General features: G+C 39.8%; 1 protein-coding gene across 5 annotated transcripts in view; it reads right to left on the reverse strand.

Annotated features, from left to right (window-relative positions):
• Positions 1–14366, reverse strand: part of LOC110988543 (coiled-coil domain-containing protein 175-like) — a 152922-nt gene that overhangs the window by 103915 nt on the left and 34641 nt on the right. For all 5 annotated transcript variants that reach the window (XM_087146811.1, XM_022252177.2, XM_087146815.1 and 2 more), the window contains 3 exons: positions 8728–8782; positions 8018–8116; positions 6923–7042 (listed from right to left, as the gene is read on the reverse strand). In XM_087146811.1, coding sequence (XP_087002937.1) covers positions 6923–7042; positions 8018–8116; positions 8728–8782 — 274 coding nt within the window. The remainder of the gene's footprint in view (positions 1–6922; positions 7043–8017; positions 8117–8727; positions 8783–14366) is intronic.

The following is a 14366-nucleotide window of genomic DNA, read 5'->3' on the forward strand; positions in this document are numbered from 1 at the left end:
ACCAGATTTGCTTGGGAAAAACAGCTTGAGGAAGTTGATGGAGGCTATACAGGGGTCAAACTTAACCTCTTTTTCCTGGTAGCCAGCAAGACCAGTACTTCAAAATTTTCACTGGTCCTGCTGAAAGTTTGGTGGTCCCATACCAGAACCGCACACTCAGCCGCATGAGCAATCCGTGATGAATTGCTTTTTTAGTTAGCCCGCTCGGGTAGGCCATGCCATAAATTTGTTTGCCTGAATAGGATCAACACTTCCCAAGATTCCTCGGAATCCATGATTATTATGGTTACTTCACTTAGGCCTTCTACAATACACACAGTCTTTTATTAGGCCCCAGAACAGTTGTAGTAATTTGCCTCTCAAAAATAGGATCAGTAGAGGTCGGGAGTTTTTTTTGTTTAGAGGGCGATTTTTTGTGCTGATTGAATGACATCAATGGGGACGACGGCTTCCAAAATTATCTCAAAACAGGATTAACACCTGTCTTAAACTATGTAAAAATTTCTACATTCGGCAATTTACAAGAAAATTCTAGACAATTCACACAGTGCTACTCTGGCAATCACAACTGCAATCACAACGGCGGGATCCAGAGCAGCTTTATTATTAATATTAAATGCATTGAGCTTTGCGCATGTGTTTTCATCACTGCGACAGCGAAAAGTGAATGGAAACTCATGAAAATAACTTTTATTTTTCAAAAATTGCAAATGTGAGTAGTAAGATATATAAAAAGCACATTTTCATGTGAGAAAAAGTTATTGAAAGATGTTTGTGAAGACAGAAAAGACATCAGATTTCAACTGGCCCACCGGACCACCAGTTTAATTAGATCAGCCGGTCCACCAACTTTTCTACTTGCCTCGAGCCAGCGGACCACCATTAATATCGACCCCTGCTATACTTTTTCGGGAAGTCTGAAGACGCCCCAAGGAGCTCCGGTGTCGGATTCACTACTCACACTAAGCTTACTAGGCAGCTCAATAGCTTGCCCCGTGGGATCAATGATCGATCCTGCGTCTCAAGCTCACAAGGGACTTCCCTGCCACCACTCTTGGAAGTCAACAGCAAGGACAAACTCTTCATCCTTGGAGATTTTAATGCACGAGTTGGAGTCAATTACACCTCCCTGGCCGAACATCATAGGACACCATGGGACTGGAAAGTGTAACTCAAACAAAGTGATGTTGTTATCGCTGTGTGCTCAGCATGAGCTGTCCATCACCAACAGCAAGCTGATAAGTTCAAGAACGCCTGGATGCATCCTCGATCAAGGCAGTGGCGCATGCTGGACTACACTATAGTACACCAGAGAGACCAGCGTGATGTCTACATAAAACACTGCATGAGAGGAGCAAACTTCTGGTCCAATCATCGCCTCCTCTAGAGCAAGGTGAACATACAGCTAGTTGGGAAAAAGAAGACGGCCTGAGACAAGCCCATCCGGAAGCTGAACATTGCTTGGCTAACCACCAACAAGGAACTGCTACAGCGAAATCTTCACGGATCCCTGTCTAAAATCAAACAGGAGCATGGAGGCTTGGAAGAGAAATAGAGGTTCTTCAGAGAGGCTGTTTACAGTGCCGCAGCTGATACCCTCGGCTTCATGGCGAGGAAGCATCAAGATGGGTTTGATGAGAATAAAGAAGACATCCAGAAGCTCATCAACAAGCTGCACAAGGCCCACAAGGATCACTTTGACGATAATATCTGTAACAAGAAGAAATAGGACTACCTGCAGGTGAGGCAAGTTCTGAAGAAACTGCGGCCACTGAAGAACAACTGGTGGGAGAAGAAGGCCGAGGAGCTACAAGCAGCAACAGCAGAACCATAACATGAAGACACTTCATGATGAACACTTTATAGGCCCAAGGCATCTGGTTCAACACCAGTAAATCTTCCGACCAGTCCACCCTGCTGACCAAAAAGACTGACATACTCACACGCTGGGTAGAACATTTCAGCAGTGTCCTGAACAGAGAGTTAACCTTTGCTGTAGAGGCAATGGCATCCCTGCCACAACTCTCCATGAAAGGATCGACTTTAATTCCTTTCAACTTGCAGTTACTCATGCTAGATAAAAAGAGCTCTACTCATCTGTATTATATTCTTACCTCTGCAGTGAAGGTTGTCTATAGGTTTAATGATAGATGGGAAATGAAGCTGGCTTGTAATCTCCCTCTTACTGAATGGTTGGAATTATGTAGTTTGCCCATTCAGTTGAAGTGATACTAAACTGCTTTTGGAAAACAAAACCATCCTTTTCACCATTTCAAATAACTCCAGGAATGTACTCAATTTAGTTCTTTAATTCTTTTCCATATTTATAAGATGAAAATGAACAGGAGTAAACTACCATTTGTAGTGTTTAAAGGTGATTTAAAAAGATATTATGCCTTGAAAAGATTCATTTTCACCTCTAATGGAAATTCTGCTAAATTCAGTACAAAATGGGGACTTTTTTCTTTCTTTGCTGTGTAACTGATTAATGTCTAAGGTGAATTGACTGTGTTTTGATTTCCTTTCTTTGTTAAATAAAATGTAATACACCAAGAGAAACTTGAATAAAAGGCCCCGAGTTGGGGAAAAAAAACAACTTTGAGATAACCGGATGTGGTGCTGTGGACAGTTACAGAGGTATTTTTTTTTACATAAAAGCCAATTCTTTTTTGGAGAAATAGTCGGCCTACAAGATAAAATGATCTTTTAATTTAAAGACCAACTCCAACGATGATAACTTTTCTCAAAGTGAATCCTATTCAGAAAAGTCAAGTCTGATAAAAGTGGCACTATCAATATCTCCCTTGAAATACACATTTTTGTGTTAATAAAACATGGTTTTTGTACCCACTGCAAGTCTAATCTGGCATAGTAAAAATGGACGTGTCATCACAACTCAATAGCATCTAACGAATATTGTTTTTTGGTGATGTTTTACCATAGAGAGAAATACCACATTGTCTGTGCTTTAAGCACAAACTTGAAGAATGCTCTAATTCTTCAGAAACTCAAGCGTTTCAAGAGTAGAAAATCACTTGAAGTTCCTGTGCACTGAAGTGATTTTACTGAGAGTAAGTGTCCCAGTTCCCTGAAACCAAATGAAAAGGAAGGGAGGCTTCATTCAAGCAAGGGTGTGGTCCTTATCAGTATCTTGGGTTTATTAGCCTGTGAGACTGAATTTGACATCAAAGTGATCTTCCTTTAGCTACCATAACAGATGTTTGCGAGTGACTTGGAATGGTATAAAGAAAGCAAGTGGAGTTGCAGCAGACTCAAATGAAGCCTATACCACAGCACTAAGTCTACCCCGTTGGCCATTAGTCTGCCATCAGTCTGAGAAAGTGGAGCCAGGCAAAGACTGGAAGCAAATGAGTGGACTGAAGTGAGACGGGTACTTTTGTAGATTGGAAACTCGTCTGGCCTTCGGGTGATAATGCCTCACTGCTGAAGTCACTAATCGCCCCAAGGTTAGTTGGGAGCTGGGATAGTACCAGCTTTCATTTTTTAATTTTTTTTTTGGATGATGAGGAAGCCGATTGGGTAGTGAGGTTGCAGGTAAGGTGGGTTGACTTTATGGCTCCTGGACTGTCTGACAATAAGTCAGTCGCCAAAGTAGTGGGGCATCATGATGTACAACTGTCGTAGACGGGCGGTGACGGTCTTTGTAACCCAACAAAACAGACAAGATGGGAAAGCTTGGGGTTAATACGTCTTCCCTCTGTACATGAAGTGGAAGAACCTGTGGACACATTTGTGAGGAAGTTCTTGGTGTAAATGAATCTGTTTGGTGGTTTCAGATTGATGATGAGATGCCCTTTGTCTGATTTCTATTTAGGTGCAAGGAAGAACCTTGACAAGCATTTTATCTCAGACCCCAATGCGAAGCGTTAGTCTTTCAATGGGACTGGAATTTGGCCCTAGTGTCAGTCCGAGGCCGTATCTTGCAAGGAGTCTGCAAAAAAATGTAAACGGCCACAAGCAGGCTTAAGATTGGTGATCACAAGTGGCGAAGCGTTGTTGTCATTGGTGACACAACCAGAACACACAGGAGGCTCGCCCCAGGCGAGCTTCATTCAATCTTAGAATGGTGCAAGTTGAAGCTCAGTGATGAGTAGGATAACTCTGATGAGGCAAGAGTTTGGATTGGCAGGGATAGCACAGCTTGTTGTATAGCCACAGGCAGCATTTAACAGAACGATTGCTTCCTGATAGCGTAGATCCCTTCCAGTATGTCCAGAATTCACCAGTGGAGCAGTACTTGCCTTAGATTGGTAATGTCTGGAGGTGAGCCCTCAGTAAGTTGTAGCACAAAGAAGGTTTAAATAATGAAGCCCTTGTCTCAGTTGATTGATTGAGAAAATTATATCCCAAGACGAAACAGGTTTTTTTAACCTTCGTCAGGTACTTCCTGGTATCAACAACAGAAGTTGAAGTCTTCTGCAGGGCAGACAGAACATGTTATTCTCTGTCAGAGAGTGTACACTAGACCATAGTATACTGGGCTTAGGAACATAAACTTTTATACATATGACCAGGTCCTATCCCGTAAGGTACCAGTAGGGCTCTGAGAAGACAGGAACCCATCACCGGAAATAGCTGATGAGAACAAAATTAATATTTCCTGATCAACAAATGCAATTTCCACAATCCAGTTTGTCTATTGGCCCAATGACTACTGGCATTAAAGGAAAGAATAGAGCTAGCGCCCATATTCCCCCTTCATTTCAGTCCTGAAAGCACAACTAGAGGAACCGACCCATGGCATCTAAGAATTCATGGCTAGCCATAGTTTTGTTTGGCCCTGTGACAATCACAGTTAATAGAACTTACCCCATATTGGGGTAAATACCGTTTCAGCCAGAGCGTCAGGGCAATGTCACCATCACTCCCATTTCAGTACAATATGGTACTCAATATGGTATCCGGACAAGACAGCTGAGGGACACCATATTTCTCTCTTACCAAAATTACGGTGGGAGAGGTGGTTATGGGATGAAACAGGAGCGATGCCCTTGGGCCTTGATTTTTTTTTTTTTTCACCGATCGAGTGGATGAATTGGATCCATGGCAGGCACATCTGGGTCTGGTGCGGTAGAAGCCAGCAGGGGCTTTTTGCTCAGACACCGACTAAGGGTAGCCGGCGTCCGAGGGAGCAGGAAGAGCTAAAGGCTGGTCCCCAGGCAGTCCTGAGATTGGCTGGTATGAGTCAACCACTGTCGATCGAAAGACCAGCCGAACTTACGTCCGGATTGCCAGAAATATGAGAAAATAACACTCTTACGAACAAAGATAGGGAGCTTGTACAAAAGGTCAGCACAATTTAACCGCACGCAGTCACCGCAGTTAAGCTCTGTTGCTAGGAACAGTGGCAACTGTGTTGAAGTTTACTCATGCAAAGAGCATTTAATGAAGCAGCCCCAGGATGAACGTAATTGTTATGTTGATGCTCTTGAATTATATATGCCTGCTGCAGCAACCATGGTCAAGCCGAACATTGTATGTGTGGTGCACAGACAGACCATCGCTGTACATACATGTTGGAATGTGTAAAATGGGTGCCTCATCTGCAATTCAAAGTGTCAGGGACATGAACGCGGTCTTCTCAGACTGTCACAAAAAACAGACTCTACAAAGGTGATTTGCGCAATGCCCGAAAATGTATGTTTTACTCAGCAAAATATATCGAATCACACACGGAGAGTGCTATCCTGTATTTCGACAGGCGCAGGTGTTCATGTACATGTATATGTACAGCATCATTCACGCGCATGTGTACACCCACACATATGCAAGGATTCTGAAAATTGTCTCTATCTTTACCCTGCAAATGATGTGACTTTTGTCATTTCATGAAAACAGAGAAACACAGAGGCTAAGCTTTTTGTTAGTTGTTTGTTTACACTTACTATAAAATTAAACAACATTTTGCTTTGAAGCTCTGCTAGATTGTTCTTTCGATCAAAGAAAGTAAAATGATAGGAAAAACTCCCGATCAAAAAATTTTCAATTTTCCGGGCTTTTGTCACTTCTTGAAAAACACTGAATGAATCAAATATTTTGTGATGTGTTTAGAATAGTAAAATTCACTGTCATATGAAAACATGCTTAATATGCATGTGAGATTTAAAAAAAAATACAGGTGAAAGCATTACACCAGGGATTTTTAAAAGGCTTTCAATCGCCATGGATGATGACGAATTTAAATGGCATGCACATGTAGGCCTATGGGTACCTGCAAGAATGTGAAGATTCATCAACTGGAGCTCCCATCCAGGTAAGTAGTCTTTCCAACACAAACTGTGTCATGGAGGGGCATTAAGGGCTAGGGGACTGGATTCCAATAAATTAAATAGACGCAGCAGCCGCTGCTCTCCAAAGCGTCTGTGGAAGCATGGTGGAACCGACCACAGCCACGCTAGGGGGCTTTTTTAGTTCCTTTGATATGGTAAGTTGGCACAGGCAGTGGACAGTTGGCTGGTTGCTAAGGACCTATGAAAATCGCAGTGTCCATGTTCAAACTACGTTCAACGTTTTGGACAAGCTCCCTTACAACCATGACAACCACAGATGGTAATACACGTGTAATTTAATCAGAAAGATGAAACGGATGATCAGGTCAACACAGAACTGTGTAGCAACATTGGAGCTTAAAAACTCGAAGATGCCTAGAAAAGCACGTCCACTACATTACAGCACTGAGAAAAAAAGGACGAACATGGCAGCGTGACCGTAGTGCACAGTGGGGATACCAGGGATGATTAAGTCTTTTCAGCGAGTAACTACAGGTGCATGGGAAATTTGCATATGTAGTGACTGTTTGGGTTGGCAGAGTGCCGTAGACTGATTCTGTTTCACAGAAATCTATAAACATGAGTTACTGAAAATCAAATGTTAAAAAAATTGCTTGTTACCTGAAACATACCTTTCTAATATCAGACAGTTCATTTTCACTGACAACCAATTCTTCCTTCAGTATATCTAGCTCCTTCTTTTTTGCCATATTTGCCTCCTTCTGTCTTTTGGTTTTCTTTGTAGTGTCATGCTGAAAACAATGTGAAATATGTTACAGTAGACATCACTTCCAAACTCTTTAATACAACATGGAAGTAATGTGTCATTAAGTAAAGGTAATTGTCTTTTATAAAAAAATCCTGGCTTCTCCTAGAAAGCACACATTTGTACATGTCAAGCTTACACAGTGAGGTAATGGAAACAAGCAATATAATGAAAGTTGGGACAAATTCCTCTAGTTTATATTTCAAACTTTGCTGTAACTCCAGTATCTGTGAACAAATTTGTAATGCATGAAAACTCTCACTAAGAAAAGGTTTGGCCCACTGGGAACAAACAATCACATAAAAATGCACATAGAATTAAAAATAAATACACCACGCAACAAAACTTAACACAATGACTAATTTGAGAACACGAACTAAGTACTGAACTACTTTGTACATAGCAATAGTAAACAATTTTTAAAGCAAAACAAAGAACGTGAGATCATTAATGTGTTTATTTCTAGAACTCTGCCTCATGCAAAGCTTTGCACAATCAAAGGGGAGTTGGTGAGGAAAATCAAGACAAGTATTTTCATAACATGCACCAAAGCACTAAACACTTGTCTCATCAGAGGCGAGCTCTCTGCTCCTACCAGTATGGGTCTAACTCAAATTCTTAACAAAACAGTTGTGTAAAAAAGCTATTTCAACCCATTTTCAAAACATCTAAACTAACACAGGTTTGCCAAAAGTACACCACAGAGTCAGGAGAGATATCCCAGTGGAAAGAGAGTGGGTCGGATTTGTAAATCACTATTTACCAGGATAGTCCACTGTTGAAACTGTTAAATGAGCCAACCTAATCCTATAAGGTATTTAATACAAAATTTGCATTTTTGAGTATTTCTGGCTGTCATTTAAGATCAAACACAAATCAGTACCAAAAGAAATTCATGTCAAAAGCAGCAATCTTGTCAAAAACATAACATGAAATCCTGGTTGTCAAAAAAAAAACTCACCACACACTGCTTAAGATGCTTCTTTTCTCTGCGGGCATCAGCTCTTTCTTGGATCATATCCTCTTTTAAAATCATGATCCCTGTCTCCAGGTCCACAATCTATATTAGTATGAAACATCAACAATCACACTTGCCTAAGTTACAAATTGGCTTGTCATACATATGGTGATTAAAGCACAAATATGAAAAAAAAAACAACCGTTGATTTTCTACTGCCACAATTATACATGTACTTGTGTAGTCAAAAATTAACTACTAAAATGCTTCCTGTTCCCACAGTGCAAACGACCAAAAGTCTTAAGCATACAGCAGCTTTATTTACATACTGTTCCAAAATAACTGCATCTGATAGTATTTCAGTTTTATTACCTCTTCAAGACAATTAGTCTTGAAGGGCAAATTGATTTACTTGGAAAAGTCCATTCAAATTGATCCACGCAGTCAAACTTGCTAAGAAATCCAATTTGTCTCGCAACAAGAGGTTTTAATAATCTATTTGGAGATATCATTAAAACAGCTTGGAAACAGGAAAAGCACACAGTATATGCAGCGAGTATGATACAACCTTGACAAATACCAACGTGAAAAGGAAAAAACAGCAAAAATTTTATAACAGCCTTGGAATAAAAAGATGAATTATTTACATTATGAAAGAGAACTGCCATCTAAGAAAAAGTAGCTCTTCCTAGAGTGTGAAATACATTACTCACTTTTTGATTGGCATCTCTCAGTTCATCCCTGGTTTCATTAAGTGCAATCTGTTTACTATAGAGTGAGAAGAAAATATAATTAGCAATTTCAAATGCCCAAAATGAATATGGATGTTCTAATTTAGGTTTAAATGTAATTAGTGTCACATTAGTGCACATAGAACTTCTGCTGTGGGAACTGCTGAAGGAAAGGAGCCACATCTCAGATATACAAGACTATAAAAAGACCATCACCTTATACACTGTACAAAAAACAATGGCAACCAAGGTGACATTAATATTTACAGCCACAGTATTGTAGGAAAAGCCACTGCATGAGTTGAGGGGTTGCAAAGTCTTTTGCAGAATGCATTGGTTGGATTCCCCATACACAAGACCACACTCCAATGTACATGCATATACATGTACATGCACACACTTTAATAACTCAAAGCTAAGAATCATGTAATGATGAACACGTATAACTTGAATTGATCATAGCATGGACAGATTGTCAGACAACTTCAATTTAATTTCTGATTTGGTCTTTACTCTAACTTCTCAACCTCAAAGGCATATTAACTGAACCAAAAAAAAAGAAATTTTGAAGTCTTTTAGAACAATATTTAAGAACTTAAGCCCTCTGATAATATAAACCATGGCAATTTTCTTTAAAAGTGTTATGATATTGGTCGACTTGCCCAAGATTCAGGTCGGCAAGTTGTAATTACTACGAATGTACCTATATGTTGTAATAGTGGGGGCTTTTGAGATGCTTGGTGGCAGGAAACAACAGTCTTACCTCATGCTTGCACTGTGTTTACCTACTGTGCACAAGTTAAAAATGGCATAAATAGGAAATAAACTTAGTATCTACCAAAGATCCTATAGCGCCAAAGGCGCAAGATAGATAACTCTGCCCAAAAGGTGTAACTACCATGGCGCCACTTAAGCAAGCGATAACCCATATCGCTTGCTCAAATGGCGCCTATGTGATTACGACGTTTTACGTGTATTCGCGGTGAGGTTCTCCATCTTGTGCTGTGCCGCTACGTGGCGCTTTACGATCTTTGGTATCTACTGTCACAAAGCATCTCTGAAGTCCAAAATTGTTCGATAAAGTGTACATGTATATCATGTGCAGTATTTAACAAAGTGTTCTCTACCAATGCCATTTTGCACATAATTAAAACAATTTATGAATTTGAAGAATTTGAAGATGCCAAAATGGACATATCTGTGCTTTATTCTTTGCACTGAATGGGTTGTACGTTGCCAGACAAGAGTCCACATGATTTTTTCATCCAGGGCAACATATACCAATACACTTTCAACAAATGCTACGTCTTTATCTTGGATAGATAGTTCATACATTGACCCACCATTTGAGGCTATTTGAGGTATCAAAATGAAATTCCAACCAAATGGATAAGTTGCAGAGTCAGGGTCTGCAACATGTCCACTGCCAAATAGCCTCAGGTTATTTTGCGAGCACCTTCTTTGGCCCAAGGCACTCCTCTTTAAGATAAAACAGCTGGTATTCTCACTAATTTTGAGGATTGATATATCTTGTCATACATGTACTTAGAATTAATTGATTATTATATGAGAATTATTGAAAAGCAGCTAGGTGAGGCTGGTATGCAGTCACATTATGCTTTTGACAACAGCAGCCTATGATATTGTTGGGGTACTTGGTCCTGGTGATTTTGTATAATGGAATATTTGTTTCTTGTAATATGGAAAATGATAATTGACTATCAATCTATACTTGGCAAAAGTTGTGTACCCAACCGAATTCAGTGCACTACGAATTAATCTGATTACCTACATGTACTTCCCCACATGTAATTGGAATTTCTTTCTTGCATAGCCTGTGCAGACTGGTGTACTGTCGGTGCCTAGCCAAGCATGTGTAGGTTAGGGCGTGGCACAGCACCGAATTCAAGACAGTAATTCCTGCACATGCTGTCATGAGAGGAGTTAAGTAGAGAGCTGTTCTGTCTTCATTTCTCGCATTTCTTTAGTATGGTGGTCAGACTCTGTCAAGTCTGGGGTTCTCTCAGGTTTCCAAAGCACGCACTTTCTCACAAACCTCGAGTGTTCCTACTCGTTCCACATAGTCCCAACATTATTAGTTGTATTTTCTGTGTAGAGTCGCCCCAGTGGTTGTTCATCGTCATAATCATAAATTAATCGTATCCTCGTTAATATTGGTCTGCAACAACGGGTTTTAGTCCATTATTTCGTACCAGATATCAATGTATTCTTGTACGCTTATGCGATGTACTTTGCTGTGGTGTAAGTGACAATCTGCCCTCTCTCTAGCAGGAGTTTGTTCTATTAGAACGTAAGTTCATTTTTGTCATACCCTTTTTGCAACGTCTATCCTTAGCTTAGCGTTATGCACAGTTCTTGCCTATTAATTGACACATTTGTCTTGTAGTACGTGTGGACCACATGTGGGCTCCAAGTCAGGTAAAAAAATTCGTCATTTTGACTGATTTTGTTTGTCGCGTTGTGAAAGTTTTGTAGAAAGTTTGGCCATGTGACTTGTACACATGCATGAAGCATTACAACTGTTTCATGTTGGACTCAACGACTATTACATGTCTTAGAATTGTTTCATTGTGTGGTCTTTACACAGCTGAACTCTATAGAGAGAGTAGGTTGCACAGTGCCTTTTTGCCTTTTTACCTTTTGGTCTATCCTTTAAATATTCTTTTATCCCTTTGCCAACAGGCTCTGCCATATCTTATGACTTAAACCTTTTATTCTTGTAATTACCACAGCATAAAATTAAGCTTCTTTTTCCGTTACTGGTCAATCAATCCATATCATTGTCAACTCCATTCATTAGTGTCCACAAATGAGTAATTTTTCTCAATTTTCATATCTGGGCTAGTCCTAAATTTCTCAACTTGAATTCAAATAGAAATAAATCTGTCTTAATATACAGTGAGAATAATTCCTTGTGCCAATTCTTGATCTTTATTTGTAGTATCTAATCACCAGAGAGGTCAATTTCCAACTTAAAACTTAGGCGTACCCTACCACCGTAGGGTCTTTCCACCCCACGTACATGTATGAACATGACATTAGTAAATAGCCACATTGCTTCTTCTTTCATTTCAGAAGGCAATTTGGTCATGCGGGAATAGACCCTGATGAAGAAATTTTGGATATATTTCAAGTGTAATTTTGATTGACAAAGCAAGAATGGGTCAACTGAATTGAATAATAATATCATATTCTGGTTCAGTAGTTTTTGTGCTACCTTCATTCTACACAAAATGGTCAAATCACATTCTAATTGGGGACTAGATGCGCCGAAGTTTGTTTAACAGTTTCAAGATAATTCAATCAGAAAGACAAATTATTCAGACAAGCTGTTTGTATTAGTCATTTAGATCAGGAAGGCTGTATATATTCTCCTTTCACTGATCTGGCCTGTGCAGTATCTACTGTAAATATTCCTTATGCATGTTGAGAAATTTTGGGCAATGTGTGCATATATTTCATTATTAAGTGTTGATATTTTCGGCGTGCTAAAGGAATTTCCGTAACATAAAATTTCTGTAGAACAGAACATACACTGTATTCTTAGTTTTCACTGGTATAGATATGTACTGTAAAGTACATGTAACCATCTTCCGATTATGCAGATTATAGAAACTTCACAGGAGCAGTATTTCCTTTTTAATGGCTGTAAATCATGCCATTTGCAGAGTTGCTAAGGTCCATGGTTATCATACATGTACATATTGGGATTTTCTGATTTTTCTCTCTATACAGATCCTTCATACTCTGTAGCCTTATTTCCCTTGTTGTCACTTGTTTTCCCTGTAGTTTTCACTGTAATGCCACCCGAGTTTTTGCTAATCATACAATTCCCCAAAATTCTTGTCTTAGTAATGTACATGTACACTTATAAACTTGACTGAACTTGAACATTCATCAGCTGAATCTAAAGCATTTAAACCCTGAAACGCCTGGGTTATTTTGAACCCTCTCACAGCCAGATCAGGGTGGGTTCTGTCCTCCTCCTTCCCCCCACTCGGCTGTGCCACACTCAACTATTTTTAAACTTGGTATGCCTGTAAAGACACTCCTTATCATTACAAGTGTGAAGTTTGAACTCAATCAGATGTATGGTTTAGATGTTACAGTCATTTGAAGTCCAAAGCTACATGCATGCTAGTATGCAAGCACTGAGCACCGCTGTGTAAAAAAGTATACATTTTTGGATGACCTGTCTTGGGAAAAATGCATGCTGTGCAAGAACAGCAGGTTTGTTTTTCAAAAAATTGGTATCAAAATGACTGCAAAGAGTTACTTTATAAACTCCTGAAGGCTCAACTCCTGAGCAAAATGCACTGCGGCCATATCAGAAAAAATGCCGGGGGGGACATATCCCCCATCAGCTCTTTTACGGTTTACTTAGTCTGGAACCAAATGGCAGATTCATATTGCTTATAAGGCTTTGTTCTGCACATTGCAGCTCCACATCAACTCTGACATTGCTTTAAAACTTGCAGTGTGCTTTTCTTGCAGTTCTGCATCATCAGCTACAGGCAGGAACGATTTGTGACACAGCTCTCTTGCTATGCCATAGCTCTATTGCTAGAAATGTTATATTATAAACAAAGTTTCACAGATTAATGCAGCATTTCCTTTCCATTACGGCCATTTATGACATTATCTAACTATGTGGTTATTCAAGTTGTGCTGAAATTGGTGTTTTGTTATAGCAGCTGCAGGTCTGCTGAACCAAACACTTGTCTCCTATCAAGTAAAACCAAATAAGAAAAATTGAAAGACAGTGAAATAAAATGTGTGATTTCTTGCCAGATGACCCATTCACTGTTGGTGGAGAAGTTTGACCAGTACACATACCGTACATGTACACTGTATGTCTGAACCATCCACCAGTTCCAGAACTCGGCCTACTACATGTGTTGCTCCAAGTGCATTAACTTGTGTGCATTAACTTCTGGATGTAAATACAGTTAATTTACTTCAAGGAGGTTTCAGCAATGAAAAGGAAGCAGTGGCAGCAACAAAGACTCCAGTGATGAATCCATGGACAACAGTCAAATTTTAGCTATTTGTTTTTGCAATCAGTCAGTCAATCAGCCTGTCTGTACAGAATCTAACTTTTTAATGTCCTCTTCTTTCCTTGGAGTTAATAGCCCAGGTTGTTGTAAATGTGCCATGCTGAAGGCAGGTGTAGAGGGGACTCTTTTCACTCAGTTGTTTTTGCTTTATCTGCTTGTGTATAGGAGTTGTCCCCCTGCTTTTAACATTGAATTTCTTGTTAGCTTGCCCTGAATTTGCTAGGAGTGGTTCCCCCCCCTTTCCAAAATAATCCCCAGAGTAAATATCCTGCCATGCCCTATTGCACAAGGCCTGATGCATGTGAGTTCCTTAGATATAGTCAGATGCGGACCGGCAGCAAGAGAGACCACAGCATCCACCTTAACCTCTCTCTCAGTCTTTGTACTAAGCAACTTCTGCCTTCAGCTTTGGTCTGCTGTGAACTTAGTGAATTGAATTTGTAGATTATAAATTCTTAGGACTTTCTTACATTGTATCTTGATTGTACTATTTTTGATATTTTCGAACCAATGGAGTATTGAGATGAAAACTTCGATGGAACT

Source organism: Acanthaster planci, linkage group LG01 (genome assembly GCF_054643075.1).
Source record: "Acanthaster planci isolate LZ-2023a linkage group LG01, COTS_SCS, whole genome shotgun sequence".
Lineage (NCBI taxonomy): Eukaryota > Metazoa > Echinodermata > Asteroidea > Valvatida > Acanthasteridae > Acanthaster > Acanthaster planci.